Raw genomic sequence first — 13570 nt, 5'->3', positions numbered from 1 at the left:
GAACATTTGATTTCATCGGCTGTTTTTTCTTAAGTATTTGCTATTTTTTTTATTTTGACAATGGTTTTAACTGTGTGGTTGATTTTTATGAACATGGTTGTCTTATTGTTTAGTTGTTTGTTTTGAATATCAATTGTTATTTTGCTAATTTATTTTTCTAATCCCACTTTTTGTTTCTTATACATATGACATCATTATTCTTTTTGGTAACTAACATTTTAATATTATATTGTTTGAGTATTGATATTTTTATTTAAAATATAAGACTAATATCATTTTGTGTACATAACTCATTTTAAGAACGTATCATTTAATATTTATGTATTTATTAATCAGGTATTTAGAAAAAATTACACAGTAATATGATAACAACTTTTTAACGTTATTTAAATAATAAAAAAAATAATCCGTGCTTTAAATAATGAATCTTACTTAAAATTTAGTACCCAATATGATAATTCGTTAATATGGCACACTTAGATATCCATATTTTTTTATTATATAAAATTTTAATATTATTTGTTACTTTATGTAAATAAAACGTAAAATATAATTATTGGTTGATATTTGAATTCAATTTAATTATACATGTAATGTAATGTATTTAAGGAATGTAGTTAATACATTATCAATTTTTAATATAACAGTTACCATAAATTATTCTAAATATATATATTAATTAGAATAATATATATTGTTTATACTATTATTTTTATTTTTATATACATATTTTTACCAAGGAATTACCACAATTACTTAGCTGATTTCAACTGACCCTCTTCTTGTATGGGTAACAAATACATGGTAACAGTATTTAACCCTTAGTGGAACATAAAGGGTTGTTGTGGTAATTTATGTTTAAATCCATTTTATTTTTGTCAGAAATCAAACTATAGGGGATGTATATGTAAATTTCATTATGGCGGTTCTAAATAATGACTTTGTCCTTACCATACTCTACCATCAAATCATCCTTCTTATCATTCTTATCATCCCTAGGAGAACGCAAATCGGCGACCGGATCTTATCATCGGATTATCGCCGGAAGCATCCTTCATTTAGGTTTCCGGCAAACGAAACTAGGGTTTCTAAATCTTCACTTAAAGGTAACAACATTTATGTTTCCTGTGATCAGTCATAAACTTTACTTTTAATCGTTTATATATTTGATTTTAGACCACTACATTGATGTACTTCTAAAGTTAACCATTAATATTGTTGTTTTTTTGTAAGATTTGAGTCTTTAATTGTTTGAAAAATAGTGTTGTAGTTTAGTTTATTATGCTATGTCAAAAGGTGTTTATATACCGGTCCTAAATTTTTCATAAACGTTTGTTGATGAATCTGTATTTAATAGTTTACTTAAAATTTGTTAGATACTGGTATTAAACTTTAATTGCTGATGCATTAATTTATTTATAATATTGTATGTATATTCATATAAAATTTTAATTTGTTAAGCATATAACTTGGGGTTTTTCATTATTTAAGTCGTCGTTTTTTGTAGTCCAATCAGTGGTATGTATATATTGTTTTTTGTTGTATACTGTATATATTAGTGTTTGGTAAAGTATGAGAATTTGAAAAGAATTTATTGTTGCAGGTTTCAAAATGTATACTTCATTTGTAAAGTATCTTCTAAACCCATCTTCATTGAGTATAGTAGTATTCTTTATGTAATCTATAAATCCGCTTTTAGAGTAATATAATTTATAATTTTGATCTTTGAAACTTATAATACTAAATATAGTTAATATTAATATTAGTATATATACAGGATGTCCCTATCAGCTTTGTTACTCAATTCTACGGAGAGGATTGGGCCGATAGGAAGATGCGTATATATCACTCAAGTGGGAAAATTTGGGTCGTAATGTTGAAACGATTAAAATGTATGCCAGTCTTAACTGACGGCTGGGGAACAGTTGTTTCAGATCTCAAACTTCAGAAAGATTGTCTCCTGTCATTTCGTCCCATGAACCATTTTGGTCTCTATCTTTCATCTTATGTTAATGGCGTATGTGAGCAATCTTATTTCACGATTAATCGTCATCTAAGATTGGGTTTTACGGTACGTAATTTTATTTAAATTTCCTTAAAATTTATATGTAACATGTATTTCACTTTTTATAATATAACGTACATAGTCAACATTCAATTTGTTATGTTTCATATTATGTAGATGATTGAAGATTCTTTTGTCCAACAATGTTTTGGAGACGATGTAATGGCTGGCTCATATGAAGTTAATTATAAGGGTTCCCCGTGGACGGTGTCAACAAGTAAGGTTAATTCAAACTATGTATTTTCAGAAGGTTGGACTCAACTTTGCAACGATCTTGGCGTTCTAGAAGATGATTTATTGGTTTTTGAAAAACTTAATGATGTTATGTTTGGTTTAACGGTGTATCGAGACGAGGTTGAGATAAGGTTGAGCAAGAAGGTTGAATCTGATGATGATGATGATGATGTAATTCAGATATCTTGGGCCGATTACGATAAAGCGCTTTTTAAGGTTCGAATCTATTAGGTATTATACTTTGTATCCAGTTTTATTCTTCTTTTAATCTTTTTTTTAATATGATTTTTTCAGGACATAGAGGTAGATGATAACCAGCCCACATCTGTTAAAAGTCCATCAGGAACAGTCCTGACAAGTACACCGAAGAATGTTCATGTTAAAGAGACGTTGAAAGTAGGTGATGGTTTACATTTCACGACAAGACAAGATGTAAGTTTACAGACTCTATTATATTGTTATATTAATTTATTTATGACAATTGCCTATTATAACTCAATTTTTTTTAATTCAACCTACAATTAACCCATACGAGCATTAGTACTGATAATAAACCAATGGTTGCATCTATATTATTACTTTTATAGTTCTTTTGTTTGTTTGTTTGTACAAACACATAGTTTAATCAATTTGCCTTATCAGTAATACCATGGAATAGTTTCAATCATCATAATAGTTGTATTCGAGTTGTTGGAACTTCATTATTTATTTCTTTGGTTTACAAGTCAAATATTAATTAAATAAACATGACAATGTACAATTAATTTAACAACTTTATTATGTCTGAAAAATAACCTCCAACTTTATTAGATCAATTAGAAGGTGAGTCTTGGATGTATTTTTTCCTTTTTTTTTCTTAAAAATTAGTACATTTTGTATATGTAATTTGTTGTTGACAAATTTTTGCTTTAAATTTAAAAAACATATAAGATGTAAAATATTTCATGTGCTAACTCTTTTATTTCACAACAGCTCAAAGGAAAGGGAAAATGTAAACTTTCTGTCGACCGATCCGTCACATTTGATAATTTCAACAAACAATGCAAAGGCCGAAAACGTTATACAACATCTGATCAAACTGTCAAGGTATTAAATAATTTATGTATTTTATTTTAAGTGTACTAATATCCGTTTGTATTGTACATTATTTTCCTTATCAAAGGCAAAGAAATGCTTAACTGTTGTTAAAAATGGGTAGCATCCAAAGAAGGTTTCAAGGAATGCAAACAAAGTTTCCCGTATCGGCATTGATCCAGAATTTTTCGAATTTAGCCGTAAAGCTGAATATAGGCTGGTACTTTTTCTTTTATACCTGATCAACCATTAAAAATTTTATAATTGTTTATATTTGCTTATAGTTTTTTGTTATTTTCAACGCATTTAGCGGCTTCCGGTTGAGGTTGTTAATAGAGCCGGCCTGTCTGAAAGATTGCAACCTATATCTGTCCAGAACTTGAATGGTGATGTTGAAGTTTATGACACAAAGACAGAGTTAAACAGTGGTACGTTACGTTACGCTGTGGATGGATTGAGGAAATTTATGGATGATAACCAGTTGCAGTTTGGACACATGTTGCACTTCACATATGTAACTTCACAGAGGAAGATTGTGTTGAACGGTGTAACTTCAATCTAATGAAGACTGCTATAAAGTGTGTTTAAAACAGCTATGGTTTGGTTAGTTTGTTTGTTAGTCTTTTGAATAGATTAATTTTTTGGTTGTGGTTATGAACATGAAAAATTTGCGTCCTTTCCCATGGTTGACTTTATTTAGATCTTTTGTAATGATACTAATGTGACTTATTTTGTAATAGTTTTTAGATTTTGTTAGTGTTTTATATGTCTATTATAGTAAGTAATTACAATCTTCATATTTACACAGTTCATATCTTTTATGTATTTGGAAAGATGTTATAAATCTCAATTTCCTAAAAAAAATTTTAATACAAGGTAAGCAAATTCATTTATGGAAACATATATTACAATTTAAAAACTTATAAAATTAACGTATTACATAAATATATTTCCATTTTTTGTATATTCTATCTCTATATATTGTCATAGACTTCTTCCAATTTGTGATTTCTATATCCCCCTTTCATTTCGTATTGGATGATTCAATAAGAATTGATCAAAACACTCATTTTCCCTTGATAATTTCATCCTCGGTATTCAACCAAGCAACTCGGTTAGTTTGTTCAGTTTGTATTTTTATCTATTGTTATTTAATCATTTAGCCTTTTATTTGAATCTGTATGTATTTTTGGTTTTCACAATATTTGTTTTCGCATAGTATCATTCATTTAAGTTGTGCGCTGTCATTATAATGTATCTTTATATTTATATATTTATACATATATAATACACAAATTTTATGATTTAACACTCCGTATAAAATATAGACCATTGTACACAATTACGACCTTATTGTTTTGTTAAATTGTTTATATGAATCTTTATTGATGATTGATTAAATATTACTTAACATGTGTTCTAACATACCAACTATGTAATTTAACAATTCTTTTTCTAAATTCATAGCAATGCCTAAACGACCAAAAATTGTCTCCGTATACAATGACATTGATAAAGAAAACACTCAGGATGGTAAGTTATTTAAAGTTTTACAGTTTTTTTTACCTTCTTAGTTATTTGATTATATAGATAGAGATGTATATTTTTTTTTATCCGCAGTTCACCGGAATGAAAACACATCCTCCGACATTGTTAATGGTATAGCACTAATTATTTCATTGTCCATTTATATTATTTTAGACCTACTTACTTAGCTCACTATTACGCTAGAATTTTTTATTAATTCTTCCATTTTTTTTTTGTCTCTTTAAAGTTCGACGAGGCAGAAGACCTTTATCAAGCATAACGAATGGTATTATTTTAAGTATATATTTTTTTAACAAAATTAGAAATATTTTTTCCTTATCTACAACTAACTATTTTGATTTGTTATTGTTTGTTCATTATAATTTTTTCAATTTGTCTACGATTTTATAATAGCTGTCCTCCCAATTGTTACTCGAGACGAGGCATCTCATAGAAGAAAATTAAGAAAATTATACTTGGATAATAAGAAATCAAATGTGGGAACTACATCGTCATCCCTCAATATTGATTCCACTAATATTAATTCCACTTCCACTCCGTGTGTTACATCGGATAACATAGTCAACAAAATTGGTTTTCACAATTTTGAATCCACTCCTAAGGTGACTAATAATGTTAATCCAAGTCCTTCAAGTATTGTAACAAGTAAGTATTTCTTTATTTTAATGTTTATATATTTGGGAATATGTTCTTATTGTTTTGCATCGATATTTTTAATATGCTATTTGTCAATTGTAGCAGGTAACATTATTTGTAGTACCAGCAATCGTACAACGAGAAAAAATGATATTGGGAATAATATTTCAACTGGCATCACATCAACCACCTGCACATCATCATTGAACCGTAATTTGAAAAGGCTATCATCTGGGAAACGTAAGTTGGTATCCAAAGCACGTATTTCGTCTCCTATACCAATGATCGACTTGACCACAGACGAAACCGTAGAGCGAGATCCTTATAAAGGTGTTTCTACAGGTTAGGTTTGTTGATAAGTAGCGCTACATATTGTAAAAATACTAAGTCTTAAATACGTATATCTTATTATTGTAATGAATGTTGTATATATAACTATAATGTTGTATGTTTTAACAGATTATTTGGATTACGGTGATCAAGTTATTACTTGTGAAGTTTGTTATGCAAAGTTATGGGACGCAGAGAAAGGAAGCGGAAGAAAAGAGGGTGGCAAAATATGTCATATGTTATGTTGTGGTTATGCCAAAGTTGTCTTAACGGATTACAAAACCGCGACACCTTATTATAAAAGTCTATTCATGTCCAATGACAATGAAAGCAAGCACTTTTTGAAGAACATTCGACGTTACAATTCTATGTTCGCGTTTACCTCAATGGGTGGTAAGGTTGACCAAACCGTGAATACTGGTAATGCTCCTTTTTGCTACAGAATTAGTGGTGAAAATTACCATTCTATTGGTAGTCTTGTGCCACCAAACGGAGGGAAGCCTAAATTTTGTCAGTTATACATATACGATACTGAAAATGAGTTGGCAAACAAGCAATCAGTTTTTAGGTACCATTCATGAACTAATTTTATTAATAACATTTATTTTAAGTATATATTTACTTAATATTTCAATTTGATGAAACAGGTCTTCAGACAATGCTTCCTCATCATCCACTTCAGATGAAACTGATAATAAGCTGATACAACAAATCAAAGCAATGTTTGATGCCGAAAATGTGCTTGTGAAAATTTATAGGATGGTTAGAGATTGCTTCTAACAAAATCCTAATACCACTTTAAAGCTTCGCCTAATTGGCAAAAGAGAACAAGATGGTCGGACTTATAACTTACCTACTTCCTCAGAGGTTGCTGCTCTTATTGTTGGAGATATCGATAACGCACTTGAGAAAAGAGATATCGTTGTCGAGACACAAACAGGTTCATTAAAAAGAATAAGTGAATTGCATCCTTCCTATCTTGCACTTCAGTATCCTATTTTGTTCCCATATGGAGACGACGGTTACAGAATTGACATACCACATAGGGGTGTCATTGATGTTACTAACAAGAAACGTCCGAATTGTACAATGAGAGAGTTTTTTGCGTATCGTGTACAAGATCGTAGTAACCAGTTTTCATTGATTCTAAATTCTCGACGGTTATTCCAACAGTTCTTGGTTGATGCTTATACGATGATTGAGAGCGAGCGACTTAACTTTATAAGATTTCAGCAACAAGATCTCAGGTCTAATACATATGAGAATATCCGGAAACTAAGATATAACGGCCAACAAGATTTGTCTAAGGTTGGAAAACGTATTTTCCTTCCATCTTCCTATACAGGCGGGTCACGATATATGATGCAAAACTATCTTGACGCAATGGCAATTTGTAAATGGTATGGTTATCCAGACTTTTTTATAACCATTACCTGCAATCCCAAATGGCCGGAGGTTCAAAGGTTTCTTAAGGACACAAATCTTAATCCGGAGGATAGGCCTGATATTTTATCTCGAATTTTTAAAATAAAGCTGGATGCAATTTGTAAAGATTTGAAAGACCGTGATTTGTTTGGAAAAGCTTCTGCTGGTATGTTTATAAATTTACTTTTTAAAAATAACCTTAATTATAATTACAAGGTTCTTAATTTTTTTTGTAGTTGTTTACACTATTGAGTTTCAGAAGCGAGGATTGCCTCATGCGCATATGTGCTTATTCATGGAGAATGATTACAAACTTCCAACTGTAGACCATGTTGATCAGTTTATTTCTGCAGAAATCCCTGATTTAAACCAAGACCCGGAACTATATACGCTTGTGAAAGACCATATGATTCACGGTCCATGTGGTAATGCTAGAATGAGCTCTCCATGTATGGTTGATAGAAAATGTTCAAAAGGTTTTCCCAAGAAATTTCAAGATCACTCAACCTTGGATTCTAACGGATTTCCCTTATACAGAAGAAGAGATGACGGTTCCTTCGTTTTAAAAAATAAAATTGAGTTAGACAACAGAAGTGTTGTACCTTATAACAAAAAGCTTTTGAAAAGATATCGGGCGCATATAAACGTTGAATGGTGCAACCAAGCGGCGTCAATAAAGTATTTGTTCAAGTATATTAATAAAGGTCCTGATAGAGCAACAGTTGCTGTGGTTCCGAGCAATAATGAAAACGAGCAAGCAGAAAATGATGAAATTAAAGAGTATTATGACTGTAGGTATATATCTGCGTGTGAAGCCTCTTGGAGGATTTTTTCTAATGAAGTTAATTATAGGAGTCCTTCTGTTATGCGTCTTCCTTTCCATCTTCCTGGACAACAAACAGTTTGTTTCGGTCCTAATGAAGATATTAATCAAGTGCTAAACAAACCATCGGTGAACTCATCAATGTTTTTATCTTCGATGCAACATAATCAAGATCCTAACGACCATGTTGCACGTACACTAACATATGTACAGTTTCCGCGTTTTTATGTGTGGAAGCTTGACAAGCGTATATGGGTTCCGAGAATAAAAGGAAAAACAATTGGAAGAATTCATTCCGTTTCTCCTTCTACCGGTGAAGCGTACTATTTAAGAATTCTTCTTAACAAAGTTAAAGGACCAACATCGTTTGATGATATTAAAACAGTTAATGGTCGAGTGTACGATACTTTTAGAGATGCTTGCTATGCGCTTGGTTTGTTGGATGACGACTCGGAGTACATTGAGGCCATCAAAGAAGCAAATATATCAGGTAGTGCAGCTTATATTCGCAATTTATTCGCCACCATGTTACTGTCAAGCACATTATCTAGACCTGAAGTTGTCTGGGAAAGCACATGGAAGTATATGACAGATGATTTTCTGTACAGATTTTCAAAGTATCATCGTGTTTCAGGTAAAATTATAAATTTCATATTATGTTTTTGTGACAGTTACAAAAAATTTACCATTAAATTTATATGTGGTTTTGATTTTTCACAGGTTTATCAATTCCTGATGAGCAACTAAAGAACTACGTTTTATGCGAAATCGAGAAGTTTTTAACTCGGAATAATTCATCGCTTCGGAGATTTTTATCAATGCCTTACCCGGATACTTCATCTTTAGATAACTTTCGCTGCCGATTGATTAACGAAGAGCTTGCTTATGACAGAACAGAGTTACAAAATGTTTATCAAGGTCAGGTGAATTTGTTAACGGATGAACAACGTGCAGTATATGAAGAAATTATGAACGCAGTTCATGGAGACAATGGAGGAGTATTTTTTGTTTACGGTTATGGCGAGACCGGTAAAACATTTTTATGGAAAACATTGTCTGCTGCAATTAGGTCAAAAGGTGAGATTGTATTAAACGTTGCATCTAGCGGAATTGCATCATTGCTGTTGGAGGGAGGAAGAACGGCTCATTCTAGGTTTCATATACCTTTGAATCTTAATGAGGATTCCGTTTGTCATATCAAACCAGACGATGATGTAGCTAAATTACTACAGCAGACCAAACTCATTATATGGGATGAAGCTCCTATGGTTCATAAACATGCATTTGAGGCTTTGGATAGAACTATGCATGACATTTTCAATATATCTAATCCATCCAGGTCTGATGTTTTATTTGGAGGAAAGGTAATTGTATTTGGTGGTGATTTTAGGCAAATACTACCTGTTGTTCCAAACGGTGGACGTCAAGAAATTGTGAATGCCTCATTATGTTCTTCTTATTTGTGGAGTATGTGTAAGTTGTTGACGTTATCTAGAAACATGAGGTTAACTGTTGGAAGACCATCATCTGAAGTTGAAGAGATCAGTAATTTTGCAAAATGGTTGTTGGACGTTGGTGAGGGAAATGTTGGTGGTTCCAATGATGGAGAAGCAATAATTGAAATACCACCTGAGCTTTTAATTGATAGCATATCTGATCCAATTTCTAGCCTGATTGATTTTGTTTATCCGTTAATTTTGGAGAATTACAATGATCGTAATTACTTTAGTACCAGAGCTATACTTGCGCCTAAGAATGAGGTTGTTCACGAGATTAACGACAGACTGTTGGCAGTATTCCCTGGTGAAGAAAAAAAGTATCTTAGTTCTGACAGTCTATGCCCTACTGAAGATGGCAATGTTGATCAGCAAAAAATATACTCCCCCGACGTGCTCAATGGTCTCAAAGTGTCTGGTTTACCAAATCATAGGTTAGTGCTTAAAGTTGGTGTTCCAGTAATGTTGTTGCGAAATATTGACCAACGAAATGGTTTGTGTAACGGTACAAGGTTAAAGGTCACAAAACTTTACAGCCGTGTTATTGAAGCTGAGATAATTTCTGGTGGTAATATTGGTTCTCGGACATTCATACCTAGAATGAATTTGGTACATTCGGACCGAAAGATTCCTTTTGCATTTCAAAGGAGGCAATTTCCAATAACTGTATGTTTTGCAATGACGATTAACAAAAGCCAGGGACAGTCGCTATCTAAGGTTGGGTTGTACCTAAGACAACCAGTTTTCACACATGGTCAATTGTACGTAGCTTTATCCAGGGTTACAAGACGAGATGGAATCAAGTTACTAATACTTGACAATGATGGCAGGCCTACAAATAAAACAACCAATGTTGTATATAAAGAGATATTCAATGGATTGTGACTTTTTTATGTTTGTCATTTTTTTTTCGTACTTCATGTTATTTGTATCGTTTTTTATTATATGCGAAGAAACTTATAACGAAGTATTTACGCATTAAAGTATATTCACATTCTTATGTATTATTGAATCAATAGTTATTTCTGGTAATAATATTGGGACATGAACTTTTATTCCAAGGATCCATATTTCTCCGTCCGACAAATTAATTACTTTCAAATTATATAAAGTAACCGATTCACATATAAACAACAATAACTTATTATGTTAATATATATACATACACATATTAATCAACAACCTTTTATAGATGATACCAACATTACTTACATTCCAAAATATGGTTTTTTTTTTCATGATATATAACTAATTGTCCTTAAGGTTAACCACTTACTACATGTCCATAACAAAAGTAAACATAACATCATAACCACTGATTACATGTCCAAAACAAAAGTAAACATAACATAACTAGCATAATATAGTCCTGAATTCGAGTACACAAAAAACCTTCTTCATTAGCTTATACATTTACCTTTCAACCTGCATTAACTTCATCCACGTCTGATAAGATCAGCAGATTTCCTGTGCTTATGAATTTGAAATGCATTTTGTCACCCAGACGAAGCCCATTCTCTTTCATGAACATTGGCCAACCTTCGATTGCATACCTCACATCATATCCATTCTTTTGGCGCCTAACATTCATATCGACTGTTTTTCCCTTCATGTTCCTCACTTTTAACACATGCACTTTGTTTTTTAATCCGCCAATTCTTACAACATTAGCAGGCAATCTCTGCATGAATATGATAATTAACAATTAAACCAGCCTTATGAATGTTATAGTCTTACCGTTTATCAATTAGTGTTGAAAAAACATACCATTCTGTTACCTCCCTTTTGTGTAAATTCACAGTTACCATCTTTATCAACAGATTTCTTCCTTGCAACACGTTTTGGTGCAACATCTAATATCTTCAATTTACTGCCCGATATCTTTCTAATGTCTTTTTCCTAATTATTACAGAAACACATAATGTTTATAATAAAATATATATTATATATTTTAATCTCTTTGAGTTAATCATAAAAAAATGTTGTTATACGTACCAACCGACTGCGTGTTCTTTTTCCAACTGTTGAAACGGTTTGCATTTCCACTTCTGTTCCGCATATCAGCGCCTTACCTTCGTCTGCCTTACAATATCCCTCAATATGTTTTCCTTTTTTCTTAACCTGTTTACACAATTTCTTATTTTAGACATCAATAACCAAGAAGTAAAAAATAAATATGGCTATACATATTAAAAGTACTACTCATGTATTATTATGATTAAAATTCTTACATCTTCTTTTGGCAGTTGGTTTATCTCTTCTCTCATCACACACTTTGTTTCCACGTTCAAGACTTCTTCTCCACCAACGTTCTTACTCCCCTCATCTTTGTAACCACTTTCATTCATCTATTTATCATACATTTATACTTAGTAAAATCCCAAAAGCTAATTGTAATTTATATTTATCTACATAAATGGATGCTTATTACCTCACACATAAACAGATCAACTGAATCATCATCTTCACAGAAAGGCTGTCATACAATAGCATACGTAAGTAAGTCGGATTTTTTACTAAACTCTTATAATTTAGTATAAAATACTTACAAAGTCAACGTTTTTGTAGTATGTGTCTTTAGGTATTTCCAGCACAGATTCATCATCACTTTCTTCTTTGATGTTCACATCTAACTCAACTCCTCTACGATATATCTTTATCTCAAATGTGGCGTTGTCAGTTTTCGTCAACAACAGTAAATCATCCTCTTCTATTCCAAGATCATGAAATAACTTCGGACAACCTTTTGTAAAAACATAGTTATCATTTATTTTTTCCGTCTCAACTTTCCAACTATGACCTGCTGCATTTATGTTGTAACAGTCGTTCACTGGTACGTACGAGTAACATTTTGTGACATAAGCTTCTGGAAGCACCTAAAAAGTAATGTAACAGTTTATTGATATATATTTATGTAAATCATCTATATTTCAAGTATGACAAAATAAAAAATCATTAACAAATAATAGTATACTTACTATTATCTTTAAAACGTTGTAACGATTGAATGTTACAAAAGATTCACCACTTATGTTTTCAACGAAGCAACTGATTTCCATACTTTTGTCCTCCATTATCCTTAATCGCAATATCGTCCTCTTTGTCAATTCAAGATCCCTTACTAAATTACTCCATCCGTCGGTTATAACAGATTCCCCACTTACACTTCTTAAAGAAACTGGCCAACTTCTACGACTTTCATGATTTATCATTATTTTTTTCCTTTGCCAATATTCTCCGTATACATTCTTAACAAAATCAATTGGCAGCACCTGCGGTTAAAGTTAGTCTTTACATAATTTGTAATACAGGTTATATATATTATTTTTTAAGCTTTATACATACAAGTTTTAACGACGATGGCTCTTCTAAGATTGCAATGCATGAGGGACTCATTTTTTAAACCTGCATTATACCAACATATGGTATAAACATTTAGTGTTGAACTTCAATGGATACATATATGTTCATATCAATAAGAAAATAATTTTTTAAACAGATTTTCACACACATTTTGCTGATACAATTAATATCTACAATATACATATAAACAAGACTAAAGCAACTTTTCCTGATCATTACATTTATATAGATTATTAGAAATAAATAAATGAGTCAATTATTTTTTACCAAAAATTATCATTTTATAGTGTTCAAGATGAGTTAAATATAATCTTACTTTGAATACAATTCAACAAAAAAAATTCTGGATCATAAATTTAAGATGATAATCATATCTATTCAATCATCCAAATCACACTATTAACTAACATTTTTTCTTCATAACAATATCATCAAAATCTATCAACCAAATCAAAGTATTAACCGAAATTATATACACTCAAAGACATGCAATACATATACTCCTTCTTAAACACAGATAACATACAAAACTTTCGAATTAATGAAAACCTAACTCTGATTTCACGTCTAATTCTT

The 13570-nt window shown here is 31.3% G+C and overlaps 2 protein-coding genes across 2 annotated transcripts; one reads left to right on the top strand and one right to left on the bottom strand.

Annotated features, from left to right (window-relative positions):
- The first annotated feature begins 935 nt into the window (after positions 1 to 935).
- LOC110876917 lies at positions 936 to 10516 on the top strand. Its single transcript, XM_035982126.1, has 15 exons — positions 936 to 1106; positions 1778 to 2071; positions 2183 to 2515; positions 2594 to 2731; positions 3272 to 3385; positions 3498 to 3593; positions 3684 to 3801; positions 4841 to 4906; positions 5315 to 5566; positions 5663 to 5899; positions 6017 to 6455; positions 6535 to 6649; positions 6692 to 7478; positions 7549 to 8769; positions 8856 to 10516. Exons 1-15 carry the CDS (start codon positions 936 to 938, stop codon positions 10514 to 10516), a joined length of 6042 nt encoding a protein of 2013 aa, XP_035838019.1.
- Positions 10517 to 11051: 535 nt separating this feature from the next.
- Positions 11052 to 13038, bottom strand: LOC110876916. Its single transcript, XM_022125074.2, has 8 exons — positions 12977 to 13038; positions 12610 to 12903; positions 12181 to 12507; positions 12063 to 12107; positions 11863 to 11979; positions 11627 to 11752; positions 11399 to 11530; positions 11052 to 11312 (listed from the first exon to the last, which is right to left on the bottom strand). Exons 1-8 carry the CDS (start codon positions 13025 to 13027, stop codon positions 11052 to 11054), a joined length of 1353 nt encoding a protein of 450 aa, XP_021980766.1. The 5' UTR covers positions 13028 to 13038.
- Positions 13039 to 13570: the final 532 nt, after the last annotated feature.

The sequence above is a fragment of the Helianthus annuus genome, chromosome 13 (genome assembly GCF_002127325.2).
Source record: "Helianthus annuus cultivar XRQ/B chromosome 13, HanXRQr2.0-SUNRISE, whole genome shotgun sequence".
NCBI classification, from domain to species: Eukaryota; Viridiplantae; Streptophyta; class Magnoliopsida; order Asterales; family Asteraceae; genus Helianthus; species Helianthus annuus.
Note: the sequence above shows the minus strand (reverse complement) of the source record. Positions and strands in the feature narration are given on the sequence as shown.

Excerpts from the sequence above, each read along its gene's own strand:
- LOC110876916 (XM_022125074.2), bottom strand. The coding sequence starts at position 13,027 with ATGAGTCCCTCATGCATTGCAATCTTAGAAGAGCCATCGTCGTTAAAA. Across the intron at positions 11,531-11,626 it reads AAAGAACACGCAGTCGGTTG|GAAAAAGACATTAGAAAGAT; the intron begins GTACGTATAACA and ends TGTAATAATTAG. Across the intron at positions 11,313-11,398 it reads AAAAGGGAGGTAACAGAATG|AGATTGCCTGCTAATGTTGT; the intron begins GTATGTTTTTTC and ends ATATTCATGCAG.
- LOC110876917 (XM_035982126.1), top strand. The coding sequence starts at position 936 with ATGACTTTGTCCTTACCATACTCTACCATCAAATCATCCTTCTTATCA. Across the intron at positions 3,802-4,840 it reads AAAGACAGAGTTAAACAGTG|CAATGCCTAAACGACCAAAA; the intron begins GTACGTTACGTT and ends CTAAATTCATAG. Across the intron at positions 7,479-7,548 it reads GTTTGGAAAAGCTTCTGCTG|TTGTTTACACTATTGAGTTT; the intron begins GTATGTTTATAA and ends TTTTTTTTGTAG.